Source organism: Delphinapterus leucas, chromosome 12, assembly GCF_059928025.1.
Source record: "Delphinapterus leucas isolate spDelLeu-1000000601 "Yukka" chromosome 12, BTC_Dleu_Yukka2, whole genome shotgun sequence".
NCBI classification, from domain to species: domain Eukaryota; kingdom Metazoa; phylum Chordata; class Mammalia; order Artiodactyla; family Monodontidae; genus Delphinapterus; species Delphinapterus leucas.
The window spans coordinates 82,647,085-82,662,100 of NC_143140.1; the positions used below are offsets into that span (position 1 = coordinate 82,647,085).

At 38.0% G+C, this 15,016-nt stretch overlaps 1 protein-coding gene across 17 annotated transcripts in view; it reads right to left on the reverse strand.

Annotated features, from left to right (window-relative positions):
• SYNE1 (spectrin repeat containing nuclear envelope protein 1) overlaps positions 1 to 15,016 on the reverse strand; it is a 454,201-nt gene that overhangs the window by 52,344 nt on the left and 386,841 nt on the right. For all 17 annotated transcript variants that reach the window (XM_089922151.1, XM_089922158.1, XM_089922157.1 and 14 more), the window contains 2 exons: positions 11,002 to 11,160; positions 8,003 to 8,169 (listed from right to left, as the gene is read on the reverse strand). In XM_089922151.1, coding sequence (XP_089778277.1) covers positions 8,003 to 8,169; positions 11,002 to 11,160 — 326 coding nt within the window. The remainder of the gene's footprint in view (positions 1 to 8,002; positions 8,170 to 11,001; positions 11,161 to 15,016) is intronic.

Here is a 15,016-nt window from a genome sequence, read left to right on the forward strand (position 1 = left end):
CTTTAAATAGCAGATGGTGGACTAACAGGATCTTTCCACTGAATCTTTTTCTGAATCTCTTTCCTGTGTCTCGGGCTCTCTACTGTAACCATACTCCTCGTATGATGCATCCAGTCCCAAGACAAGTAGATACTGAACCATAACAAAGTCCATCGACCTTTTCATCCAGCTCCGCAGGCCCAGCAGGAGACAAGAAAACAAACCGACAAATAAGTCTGAGGAGTCCACGGCCAACCATCTCCCCACACCAGTCATCTCCACGTAACACTGGCCAACACAATTACGGATTAAAGCTCCAGCATCCATCCCCCATGTAACATGAAAGCTATGCCCAAGGGAAGAAACTCAAGGAGATGCCTGCCTTGTGACACTGCAGTTACAATCGGGGAGCTCTGCGTCCACACAGCCGTCCTCTGCCATCCTCAGGGCACACGGATCTTCCGCCACCACCATGAAGTTTCCACTTGCAAAAGTCAGGTTTGCAGAGCAAAAGGCTAAATCCTGCGTGGGGATGAAAGTTTCCCCAGTCTGTGTATGGAAGTATGAAAATGCTCACTCCAGACAAATGTTGGTAAGTCTCTGCCTGACAATATGACACTGAGCAGTGAGTGACAAGTGGTCATGTTTCTAAATAAAACCTACATTCATTGACATGTGCCAGGCTTGATCTCCTGGAATGTAGGCCACGAGTGTAAGAAGGGAAAAGGCTCAGGGTAATCTGCTAGGAGGGGGAGGCTCCAGGTCTAAAGAAAGAAGGGGATCAAAAATAAGACCGGCTGCAGACACTCTGCCATTCTGGAAGGACCTTCAACTTTTCTCGCAGGCAGTTTAAGTTGGAAAAGATATTTGCAAAGATAAATGTACCAAATGCAAACAAGCAAAACCTCTACAAGTACAGCGGCAAACTGTAGTAGCAAAAAGGAGCAACTGCTTTTTTCCTTCAGTCTGATTTGCCAGTTAAGTGGTGTTAAGTAGGAGTTTTAGGGGCTGTCTGGGAAGATGGGATGGACAAGATATTCTGTGGCAAAGTGCTTGCTCTTCACCTTTAAATAGACTATTTGAAAATGAAAAGTAATGAAGAAATACTATTCTCCCCTTACATAAACCTTTGTCTTTTTAAAAATAATGATAGGGCTTCCCTGCTGGCTCAGTGGTTGAGAGTCCGCCTGCCGATGCAGGGGGACGCGGGTTCGTGCCCCGGTACGGGAAGATCCCACATGCCGCGGAGCGGCTGGGCCCGTGAGCCATGGCCGCTGAGCCTGCGCGTCCGGAGCCTGTGCTCCGCAACGGGAGAGGCCACAACAGTGAGAGGCCTGCGTACCGCAAAAAAAAAAAAAGATATAAAGTGACAAAAATAACATGTTCATTTTAAGGTAATTTTAAAAAGGATCTGTTCATTTGCTTGGTGGAATCTCAGATAACTTTTCTTTTGTGAATTTCAAGAGTTTCTAAATTTTCTGCACTGACTCTATATAAATTTCATAATTTAAGCTTGTAAAGAAAATAAGCTCCCAAATTACCCATTGCTGGTAATTTAATAAAAAATGACTAATGCTGTCTGCTTTAAATCCTTTTTGGATTTTAACATACATACACACAAATAACTTACAAATAAATAAATAGATAATGAACATTTGCTAAGTTTTTTTTTTTTGAAGGCCAATATGATGAATTGCAACTAAAATAAAACAAAGCATTTGGTTCTGGTTGTGTGACTTGACTGCTTTTAAAATAGTAATACATTTTCTTTATAAAAGAAACAATGCATTTTACATTTAAAAAATTCCAGAAAACTTGGTTATAAATAAAATTATTTTAAAAATCCTGCTACTTAAAGATATACTATTGTGAATTCTTTATAAAACAATCACTCCACTGATATATTATTTTTATCAGGAATGTAAATATGTAAATTTGGTTACAGGAATATATTGGTCATAATTCCATAACAGTAGACAAATTTGCTTTTTCTTGATTACGGCTAACATTAAAGAAACTTAGATCTTTAAAATTTTTTATTGCCATTATTTCGTTAGTTTAATTCCCTTTTACTTTATATAGTTTTTCCCATGGGTTAATTTTTTTTTCCATGTTCATTATCCTTAGCACAATATATTTATTCTAATGAATTAAACATAAGGCAAGGCTTTAAAGACACAATTATTGTAGTACCGGAAAAATGGCAATAATATCAATTTCCATCAATAGGGAAAATACTGGATAAATCACGCTGTATAAATGGAACATGGAATGTTCTGTGGAATGAACTGTGGAATGCTCTGCAGCCGTCTAAAAGAATAAGACTGGCACATATAGCATTTTATAGTATACACGGTCCTTTCCCCTATGTTGTCTCATCGGAGATGTGGCAGTTGTTTTGATGAACACTTTGAAAATGAGAGGGCTCAGAGAGGTTATACAGTTAAGCCCTAGGTCACACAGCTGGAACAAGGTGAGCTAAACCTAGGACTCTTGATTAGTTCTTGGTCATTTCCTTGCTTGCTGCTTCAAAGAATTCCTGATCCTGCCCTGACTTTTCTGAATGGATCACCATGAGGTAATACCAGCCACAAATTCCAAGAATTAAGTTTTCTTTTTCCTCTTGTTTGGGCAGGACTCCCATTAGACTGAAACCCCTTCTGAGGGCAGCTGCTACAACTTTGCAAAGCCTTCCTTGTACTGCACAAGCCTCTAAACTCCCTCTGGGATGACAGCTGACATTTGTTGATTGAGCACTTCACTGTGCTAAGTGGTTTACAGGTACCACCTCATTTAATCCCCCTGATAACCTTTGACACCGTGTAATTGAAGCACTGAGAAGATAAGTAATTTGGCAAACATCTGTAGGTGAAGCAGAAACACCTTATAATTCAGGCAAAAGCCCTAAGCCCAGGCTCTGCTATATTCTTATCTGTATGTAGGGCACATTTCAAACACTATGTCTCAGATTGAGAAACTCAACAAATACTGGAGTGACAATTATATGCAAAGAACTATGTTAGGTTCTGGGATTACTGTGGTGATCAAGTTAGATACTTACATTTCAATAGAGGAAAGAAACTTTAAACAATCTATCACACGAGATATTTATTATAATCAAGAGAAATGCTATGGACTCTGTACAGAAAGCCTACTGAGCAGATGAGAAGAATCTAATCTCATCTAGAGAAAAGGAGGAGCATGGAGAAGAATTAGGGGCTGGCCTGGCCAGACAGAGGAGAGAGAGCAGGAAGAAGTAACAGAAAGGGGAAGGCCCTGAGGTGAGGAACTACGTGTATCCTCACTTTACCTTTTACCCTTATTTGGATGGGAACCATTTTCTTTTTCATCCCAGAGGGGTGTCTGCAAACTATGTCTGGCCACCTGTTTTGGTAATAAAATGTTACTGGAACCTGTTGCTTCTCTACACACTGTCTAAGGCTGCTTTTGTGATTCAATGGAAGAGGGCTTTGTCAGGGACTGTTCAGCCCACACAGCCTAGATTATCTACCATATGGCCCCAAGCAGAGAGTTCGCCAGCTTCTGCCCTGTAGCAACATGCAGAGGAAGTACTTCATAAACAGGAGGCATTCCATAGTTTTAAAAAATTATATTTGTTTTTACTTCTATACAATGTTTAAGGGAATTATAATTAAAACACAGATTAAAAACAACCAGTCATAAAGGACCACATACTGTATGATATCGTGTATATGAACTGTCCAGAATAGGTAAATCTAAACAGGCAGGAAGTGAATTAGTAGTTGCCTGGGACTGGAGGAAAAGGAGGGAGGGCAGAAAGGAAAAAAGGGGTTAAAGTTTTTATTTGGGGGTGACGAAAATGTTTTAAAATTGATTATGGTGATGGATGCACAGCTCTGTAAATATACTAAAAGTCACTGAATTGTATACTTTTGATATATGAGTTGTATGGTATGTGAATTGTATCTCAATAAAACTATTATTAAAAAAAAAAGAACGAAATAACTAATGTGTGCTTTGTTTTTGGTGATGGGTATTTAGGTTTGGTAGAGGAAATAAGAATATCCTTATATTAGAGAGTCCAGTTAACTAAAAAAAAGTCATTACAGCAGGGCAAACAACTTGAGTCTGACGTTCCTAGATACCAAGATGGGAAATGTTTAATAATGTATTCTCTATCATTAGAAGCTCTGAACTACTGATGCTAAAAGACATTTTCTGTTAGTGCTAGGCGCTGGAAAAATTCCCATGTGGGTTTTTGCATAAGGTCCACTGATAAAATGAGAGCTAGAGTCCTTGAAGACAGTTTTACAGAAATTACAGTTACACCAATTTTTTTTACATAAATTATAGTTACAGTCAAATTATATTGACTCTTAATGAAAGCTAAAGGCTCAGAAATGCTTTTAATTATCTAGGCCAGCACTGATCAACAGAACTTTCTGAGATGATGAGAATGTTCTGTGTCTGCTGTATCCAATAAGGTAGACAGTATCCTCGTGCGGTTATTGAGCACTGGAAATGTGCCTAGTGCAACTGACTGTAATTAAAATTGAATTCTAATTTAATTGGGGGCTTCCCTGGTGGCTCAGTGGTTAAGAATCCGCCTGCCAATGCAGGGGACACCCGTTCAATCTCTGGTCCGACAAGATCCCACATGCCGCGGAGCAACTAAGCTCGTGCGCAACAACTACTGAGCGTGCACTCTTAGAGCCCGAGAGCCACAACTACTGAGCACACGTGCCACAACTACTGAAGCCCACGCGCCTAGAGCCCGTGCTCCGCAACAAGAGAAGCCACCGCAACGAGAAGCCCACGCACTGCAATGAAGAGTAGCCCCCGCTCGCTGCAACTAGAGAAAGCCGGCGCACAGCAACGAAACCCAACACAGCCAAAAATAAATAAATAAGATAAAATAAAAATAAAATCAGATTGTTTAAAAAAAATTCTAATTTAATTGTATTCCATTTCAACTCATTTAAATTGCCACATGTAGCCAGTGACTGCTATATTGAACTGAGTAGGTCTAGAAAGTATACTATAACATTATCCACTGAGCCCTAAAAATAACTGAGCAAATTTTTTTGTTATCCTAAAAAACTGACAATGCTTGGTGACAGTCAGTTTAAAAATTCAAAGCAAAACTATCTACTTTGTACTTAGAATGGTCTAAGCTAATCCACTATAACAGGAATCTGACTCAAAGTTATGCATTCTATTTGTATATAACAGGTTATTATCAGTGAATCTTCTTTCTTTTTTCCATCTTTCTGTTAGCTGGGAAGCTGTTCACCTGAAAATATGATCATCTTCAAAAATAACCTCTCCATTCCCAAGAGCATCAAAACAACATGAAAATACCCAAAGGCATAAGTTACGTTCTGCTTCAATTAATCAATGTTAAAAAAATTTGGAAGAGGGAAGAGTAGTGAATGAGACTGAATCATAGAAACTTAGTATTTCAGCTGGCAGGTCATAGTTGAAGATGGGTGTGGAAGACAGTCATCTTGCCTGTGCATTAGCACAGGCAATAAACCAAAAAGTCGAAAGCAAACGTGAGGGCTAAGTGTCATTTAGGAGAGGCTTCAAGGAACTATGAATCCAGTGTGGCATTAAACCTCAGGACAAATGAATGGTCAAAATGTCATCTGGTCTACGTTGGAAGGAGACAATTAGAAATGGACAATATATATATTACATCTGTGTATAATGAGATTCTACAAAAGTAGGAACATATGAGCATTTTAGTGACTACATGCAAGCCTGTGTACCCTATATTTAATTGATTCAAATTTACTAATGTGTCTTTGGAAAAATAAACTAAATAACACCTACAAAATTCTTGATAGAAAAACTAGATAGAAAAGTTACAAATCAACATGGCTTTGAGGAGTAAACAACTAACTCATTGTATGTAACGCTGGCTACCAGCTGGGCATACACCGAACTAGCAGCTTGTGATTAAATTAAATTAAATGTAAAACATTTTGACTTAGTGCAACCCCATATTCCACACCACTGAACCAACTAGAAATTAGAGAAGGATATCAACTAGTTTAACTGGATTACATGGAAATGAAAGCCAATCCATGAGTCATAATCTGACTGAAAGAAATCCAGGGATGTTTACCAAGTGGGCGGCTTCCCTAAGAAGGGTATTTATAGCACAAAGGGCTTCAGTTCCTCCCTCTGAAATAAGATTTGGTTAACAGTGACTGAGAAGTGAGGCTAAACATAGCACTGGGGTTCTAAAATCTACCAATGCCTAAATACTTACAGTAGTTTAAGCTGCACCGTTAAGTTTCCACCTCTTTATGGTACTTTTACTAAGGCATTTAGCACATCATTTTAATAGATTTCTTCACATGTCTAAATTCCCACTATGAACTCCTTGAAGAAAGGGCTTCAGTCTTTGTACCTCCTATATCTCTCATAGTCGCTGTCAGTACTTCACAAAGGACTGGGAAATTAGATTGTAGAAATAAACAACAGAACCTAACTTCCTTTTAATTGTATTCTCTAGAACAGGGACAAAGAAGTCATAAGCTTGGCAGGTAGGAGAGTGCAGTATTCTAGGGCACTCTGCCACTCAGCACGTGCATGACCAGGGACAAACCTGAGCCTCAGCATTTCACATCTGGAAAATGGGTATAATAATAATACCCACCTCAAAGAATGTTGTGAACAGCACACGAGAAGATGTGCATGAAGTCTTTAGCATGGTCATTGCTACAAACTAAGGGTTTAGTAAATGTTAGCTATTATAGTACTACCGTTAAACATTTTAAAAATTGGTCAACATCGATTCCATTTTTGTTTCATTCTCACTAAAACAAATTATAATCTCACCTTCTTAAAGGAGACCCTCTTTGATAACTCCCTTATAGAAAAAGAAATATACTAAATGTTTTTAAAATCAACACATGGACTTGCCATGCCCATATGAAGTCTTTGTGGGTACACAGTATTCAAAAGGCACTATTTCATGTCCACCTTCATGCAGCATGGCTAAGGAAAAGAATCCGGATTTTTTAAAAAGTGTATTTTGGGATCGCTCCCAAATGGCTGTGAATCAGAAGCATGTGTAAACATTCCTACTCTCCTAACTGCCATAAAGAAGACTATCCATTCAAATATTAAAGTATTCATTCATACATTCATTCAAATATTTATTGAGCCCCAACTGCATTCAGGTATATTCTTGGTGCTTGTGATATACAGTGAATAGAATGGACAAGGATGCCTGCCCTCATGGAGGCTACATTCCAACAAGAAGCAAAGTTCACCTCAAATAAAGCATCTACCTAGCCCTTCCCTTTAAAAAATAACCCTTATGTCAAATGACACAGTGCTTCATTCAATCATATCAGATTTCTATATTGCTAGTAAAGATCCTTAGATACTTTTTCTTTTTGACTTTTATCCCTTTCGCTCACCCTGCCCTTCCGCAACAGAAACTGAATGTAACATTCCTCTCAGATATGTGGTAGACACGTACAGTTATCACTAGCGTTAAATACAAAATTACAGTAACGCAGCAGATTATTTTTACGTCTAAGCAGAATGGCAATAATTAGATTTATTCCCACACCTTGCTAATCAAAAAGACAGTAGGAATGTGATTATATATATGTATATATTAATTAACTATACTATATTTATATAATTATATATATATATATATATATATTTTGCCACTTCAGACAAACACACCCTCCACAGATACTGGTCAGCAGTTTCACTTTCTTCCTTATAGGAAGTTGAGTACTATGAAGCCCCAGAATAAAGAATTTTCTCTTGGGAATGGATTTTGTCTGGATATGACTTTCCCTCTTTCAGTTAAATGCAAACACCACTGAATTTATGAAATAAGAAGGAGAATTTTAAAGTTAACGAAAGTGACATTTATGAGACAAGCATGAACTAAAATGGTGGGATAAAGAACACAGAGATTTATTGGACGATCTTTAGCTGAAATGGAAGGCAGCCTGAAAGCTTTGAGATTCTGCATGTGTGTCCTATTGACTAAGGTCCTTTTTACCTGGCTGCCATGAGGTCCAGGAGGTGCTGCCATCGGTCATTGATCTTCCCGAGCTTGTATTCAATCTCAGATGCTTTGCTTTCATGGCTGGCTCGGGCAAGTCGTTCTCCCATTTGCTGGAGCTGTATTTTGTTCTCTTGGGCAATAGCAATTTCCTCTTGATAATCCTGTGTAATAAATGGCAATCACAGAGGTCAGAAAGCATATTCTTGATGCATTCAGTCTGGCTCTACTAGAAACATGATAATTACAGTTTTCTACTGCTTGGAAATAGTTCAGGCATAAGGAACACTGTGTGAATATGAGCCCCAGTACACAAGAATTAGTGGTACCTGTTATTTTCGGTATGTAGGCAAAGTCCAGATTGAATTTTTATACAGATGTTCTTAAAGGAAATGGGGGTGCTTTCCATTTACTTTAAAGGGGCATTAAAAAAAGCAATAAACGTATATACATAGAAACAAAAGACAAAGCTTGAAGGATTTCAATGCTGGGAAGTTATACCTTGTTGCTCTAATCACCAACCACATGTTATATTTAGAATCAATCCTCATACAAATAGCTGACAAGACGCTAATAAGATGTGTGACTATGTGTGTATATGTAAATGTATATATGTATGTGTATGTCAACTGTTACTTGTGCAGAATGATTTAAAAGACTACTTTCATTTTAAAGAGCTGTCCTCTATACAGCGTCAATATTTTACAGCACATAAATCATTGGCAAATTAACTCTCAAGAACAATAACCATTGGTCTTAGAGGATCAATGGGTCTCAAACCTTCCTCATCTATCCAGTTTCTGTAGCAGCTCCTCTTAAAGATTGTTTTAGGTAAGAAGGACAGGCTCTCAATGTGGTCTATAGTAACAGAAAGGCCACTGAACAGTATGATTTAAATGATGATGAAAGGACATCTCCCCTTGACCCCTACCTGTCCCCCCACCCTCCCCCCAGCCTCTGGACCAACTGATCCTCTTAATTTCTTGTCATAGTGACAGCATCCAAACTTTAGAATCGCGTTTTTTATTTCTGGCTTAAGCTCCTGTTAGGCAGCAAATATTTTCTCAGCAAAATACTATACCCAGACAGATATTATAGGAATATGGGTATCTTCACCTTCTATTGCTCTCAAGTTACCTTGGTAACAGGGCTACCCTCTCAAATCAGTTATCTAAGTAAAAAGGGCCCCAGAGAATGGATGGAGCCAGTGAAATTTTATTCTACTGCGGTTGTGAATGCTTCCTCAGGCCCAGCACCTCCACCTACTCTCCTTTCTATGTTACTTCAAGCCCATGGGAGTCAAAGACCAACATACCGGGTGCATTTCTTAATAGTTATAATGTGTTATTACAAATTTGAGATGATATTACTGAGAAATGTTTATTTCAAAGGAATTATGCCAAGCTTAAAATAGTATTTATAGTAAAATAATACTCTTAGGTTGTCTTTTAAAGTACCATGTTGAGTGTTAATGCCAGTAGGTACCCATACCATGGTTACAGTCTGTTTATTAATTTCTTTTTTCTAAGTTGTCAAAATTACCAAGCCTCCATGTTATTTTTCTTTACAGAAGAGATACCACATGGGGTAAGCTCATAAAGACTTTATTTTAAAGTCCATAACTTATTATATATACAGAATGGTATAGTTGATATTTTAAAAATTATTCCAAATGTTACCAAAGAGTATAACAAAATTATCTGTGTGTCAAGCCCCCAAAATATGCATCTTAAATTTCATGATAAAATCAATCAGAGTATAAATACATTTCATTAAAATTTATTCTGTAGCAAACTTCACTATAATACCTATTATACATTAATCGTGTCTGGTAGAACATTATCTGACACCCAGAAACCAGCAAAGGGCGGAGCTTTTAGCAGATGCTGCAATGAAATCTGTATCATCTCCGCCCACATTTTAAAGGCTTTACAATAACAAATATACAAATGCTGATGCCTAGAACTTGCAATTTTAAGTAAACCTATAGAGTTATCCATATCACATACTGGCTCTGGAGTTTTTGTTTTTCCGTGTATATGCCCAAGCACATACATGAGAGAAAAATAAACTCCAAAGCCAAGATGTAATATTAATAACTTTGTAGGTAAATATATTTTTCCTAATAATTAGTTATATTTCTTTTCATAATGAATGAAGCTCTAATTCATTTATTCAGTAAGTAATGACTGAGTACTTATGAAAAGTCAGGCACTGCTCTGGTTGCAGGAGATACAGCAATGAACAAAACAGACAAAGTCCCTGCTCCCGTGAGGCTTACAGTCCAGTGGGGCTTCACTGTAGACAGATAATAAACAAGTAAATTGGGAAAATGCATTGTACTTCAGATGGTGATATGTACTTAGAAGGGAGATAAAATTTAAATGATTAGCTGTTCAAAAACAGTGTGGAAACACCACTGAAACCATCAAAAACATTTTTAAATGCTAGTAAATTTGACCAGTCCTGTATAGACATGAAAAATGATCTAGATCTATTTGAGCATATAAAATAGTTTAATAATCATACATAACTTGAAATTAATATGAAGCTAAAATTCTCAGGAAAGTCCTCATTCCTGTAACTGTCTATAAATCATGACTTACAGAGAAAATGTCAGTTTAATTGATCCTAGGAATTTTTTCTTTTAGTTCCTCTCTGGTGATTTTACCTCTTGAAAAACAAACAATAAATCAACTGTACTTCAATTAAAAACAAAGACAACCAACACACATAAATAATTCCTGCTGAACAGGTAGATAAAATCTAAAAATACTGAACATTATCTATCGGTAGATAATCTATTTCATCGCGAATTGAAAATATTCTATATATTCTGTATGTAAAGGAGGTCTTTTCAGTCAAGTTTATTTTATATTAAAAAGATAAAATGTTTATAATAGAGTGCTCCTTTCTCAAGAAAGTAACTAGGAGCAAGGTTGTCTTCTGTACCCATTAAAAGATCATCTAAGCACATGTAGCCACACATCTCATACCTTCCTGAGCTTCTCAATCATTTCTTCAATGAGAATGTCTCCATTCTGAGAAATTTTGCTTTCCATCTGAGTCAACCATTCGCAAAGCTCCTTGTTCTTTTCACTGAAGACGGCCCATTCATTCAGTCTTTCACTTACTTGCTGCTGCCTTAAAGAGAGCTGAAAAGTTTAAAATGGGAGAAAATGCAAAAGCATAATCAGAGTGGAGCTCATACCCTGAGGAAAAGAGCAAATAAACTCTGTTGGGTCGACTAAGATGAGCAGTAGTTGTGCATCTCTTTAGGCCACTGTTCCCTGAGGCCCAGTCCCAGGAGCTCTGCTCCAGCCTAGCGAGTTTCACAAGTGGGAGACACTGAATCCGCTACTTCCCTCCCGAAGAGCCACATGCACATTCACTTATTAAAGGTTCTGAACAATCTAGCTTCTCGGGACTTCCCTGGTGGTGCAGTGGTTAAGAATCCACCTGCCAGTGCAGGGGACATGCGTTCGAACCCTGGTCCTGGAAGATCCCACGTGCCACGGAGCAACTGAGCCCACGTGCCACAGCTACTGAAGCCCACGCGCCTAGAGCCCGTAAGCCACAACTACGGAGCCCGCAAGCCACAACTACTGAAGCCCGCGCTCCTAGAGCCCGTGCTCCGCAACAAGAGAAGCCACCGCAATGAGAAGTCCGCGCACTGCAATGAAGAGTAGCCCCCACTCGCTGCAACTAGAGAAAGCCCGTGCATGGCAATGAAGACCCAACGCAGCCAAAAATACATAAATAAATAAATTTATTTTAAAAAAATCTAGCTTCTCACTACAGTTGGTTCTGTGCAGCTATGATACAGGATCATGGAATGTACTTTTACTAAAAAGGAAAGAAACAGGAAAGAAAAGAAGGAATAAGAAAAGGAGGAAGGTAAAGGGTAGAAAAAAAGAAAAGAAGGAAAGAAATACAAAAGAAGGAAGGAAAAGGGAAAAAGGAAAGAAGAAAAAGGAAAGAAAAAAAAGGAAAGAAAAATAGGGAAGGAGGGGAGAATTAATTGAGCGTCAGGTGTCAGGAGAGAGTGGAGTGCCAGTGGAAGAGGCACAATCCCTGATCAGCTCTATCTTGATCACTTTACTTTGAGCAAGTTCTTTTATTTCCCTGCCTGCTTTCTATTTTGATTTTTGTATCTTTGTTTCTTTTCTCCTGTAACAGCTTTGCTGAGATGTAGTTTCCACACCATTTCCTGTTTAAAGTGTGCGACTCAGCTCTTTTCAGCATGTTCACAGTTTCAAAGCCACCACCACCATCAATGCTATAACATGTTCATCAATATTAAAAAAAACCCCAAACCCCCTGTACCCATCAGTACTCACTCCTTTGCCTACCCCTGCACCCTCCTCCCAACCTTAACCTACTCTCTATCTCTGTGAATTTGTCTATTCTGGACATTTCACGTAAATGGAATCATTTGATGTGCTATCTTTTGTGATGGGCTCCTTTCACTTAGCATAATGTTTTTAAGGTTCATCCATGTTGGAGCATGCGTCAGTACTTCATTCCTTTTTATTGCTGAACATATGTTTCCATATAGATATACCACATTTTATTTATCAATTCATCTATTGATGGACATTTGAGTTGTGTCCACTTTTTAGCTATTATGAATAATGCTGCTATGAACATTTGAGTACAAGTGTTTGTGTGGACATATGTTTCATTTCTCTTGGGGCACATTCCCAGGAGTAGACTTGCTGGGTTATATGGCAACAGTACAGATTGTTTTGTGAAGTGCCTGCGACATTTTACATTCCCACCAGTAGTAGGGTTCCAATTTCTCCACATCCTCACCAACACCTGTTATTATCTGTCTTCTGGATTGCAGTCATCCTACTGGATATAAAGTGCTATCTCATTGTGGTTCTGATTTGCATTTCCCTGATGGCTAATGATGTTGAGAATCTTTTCATATTCTTGGCCATTTGTATGTCTTCTTTGGAGAACTATCTGGTCAAATTTCTTGCCCATTTCTTAATTGGATTGTTTTTTATTATTGAGTTTTAATAGTTCTTTATACAATAAACAAATATATACAATACGCCTGTTTTCTTATCTCTAGGTCTAGAATGATCCTTTCCAGAATTCTAAAACTTTCTGACATCATAATACTCTTGTCTTTGCAGTGCTGGTTGAGATACTAAGAAATGTTTCTAGTTGAGCTAAACTGCACGTTAGCAAAATAAAATGCGATCTCAGTGGTAAGAAGATGATCCACTTTTGCAGACATTCTAAACAGTCATGTTGATAATGCTAGACATTCTGCCATATATCCCACCACATTAAACACCCACCTTTCAATTTTCCTTTTTCCGGCAATACTTTATTATGAAAAACATCAGACATACAGAAAAGTTGAAGGAATTGTATGGTAAACAGCTATGATATATTCCCTAGACTCTAAAATTGTTAACATTTTGCTACATTTTGCTTTAACACATACAATCCTTTATCCATGGATCTATTTTACTCTTCAATGCATTTTGAATTAATTTCCTTTTTTTTTTTTTTTTTTTAGCGGTATGTGGGCCTCTCACTGATGTGGCCTCTCCCATTGCGGAGCACAGGCTCCGGACGCGCAGGCTCAGCAGCCATGGCTCACGGGCCCAGCCGCTCCGCGGCATGTGGGATCCTCCCGGACCGTGGCACGAACCCATGTCCCCTGCATCGGCAGGCGGACTCTCAACCACTGCGTCACCAGGGAAGCCCGAGTTTCCTTTTTTTAAATGAAAATGAAAATATTTCTAAGGTGTTATACACTTCCTAGTTAGCAATTCTGCCTAGGGTTGGCTCTGTTAATGATTAGGTAAATAATATTCAAGGTCCCTCACAGCCCCAAATGTCTGTGATTCTACATCCTAGAAAAGGGTGGGAATTAATCACATGAAAAAGAATAAAATACCTAGGAATAAACCTACCTAAGCAGGCAAAAGACCTATACTCTGAAAACTATAAGATGCTGATGAAAGAAATTGAAGATCACACAAACAGATGAAAAGAAATACCATGGTCTTGGATTGGAAGAATCTATATTGTTAAAATGACCATACTACCTAAGTCAATCTACAGATTCAATGCAATCTCTATAAAATTACCAATGGCGTTTTTCACAGAACTAGAATAAAATAATTTTTAATGTGTATGGAAACACAAAAGACTCTGAATAGCCAAAGCAATCTTGAAAAAGAAAAAGGGAGCTGGAGGAATCAGGATCCCTGACTTCAGACTATACTACAAAGCCACAGTAACCAAAACAGTATGGTACTAGCACAAAAAACAGACACATAGATCAATGGAACAGGACAGAAAGCCCAGAAATAAACCCATGCACCTATGGCCAACTAATCTTCAACAAAGAAGACAAGAATATATAATGGAGAAAAGACAGTCTCTTCAATAAATGATGCTGGGAAAACTGGACAGCTACATGTAAAAGAATGAAATTAGAACATTCTCTAATACCATACACAAAAATAAACTCAAAATGGATTAAAGACCTAAAGATAAGACTGGATACTAAAAAACACCTAGAGGAAAACATAGGCAGACACTTTATGACATAAATCACAGCAATATCTTTTTGGATCCATATCCTGGAGTAATGGAAATAAAAACAAAAATAAACAGATGGGACCTAATTAAACTTAAAAGCTTTTGCATGGCAAAGGAAACCATAAACAAAATGAAAAGACAACCTACAGAATGGGAGAAAATAATTGCAAACGATGCGACCGACAAGGGATTAGTTTCCAAAATATACAAATAGCTCATACAGCTCAATATGAAACAAACAACCCAATCAAAAAATGGGCAGAAGATCTAAATAGACATTTCTCCAAAGAAGACATACAGATGGCTAACAGGCAATGAAAAAATGCTCAACATCACTAATTATTAGAGAAAGGCAAATCAAAGCTACAATGAGGTATCACCTGACACTGGTCAGAATGGCCATCATCAAAAAGTCTATAAATAATAAGTGCTTGAGAG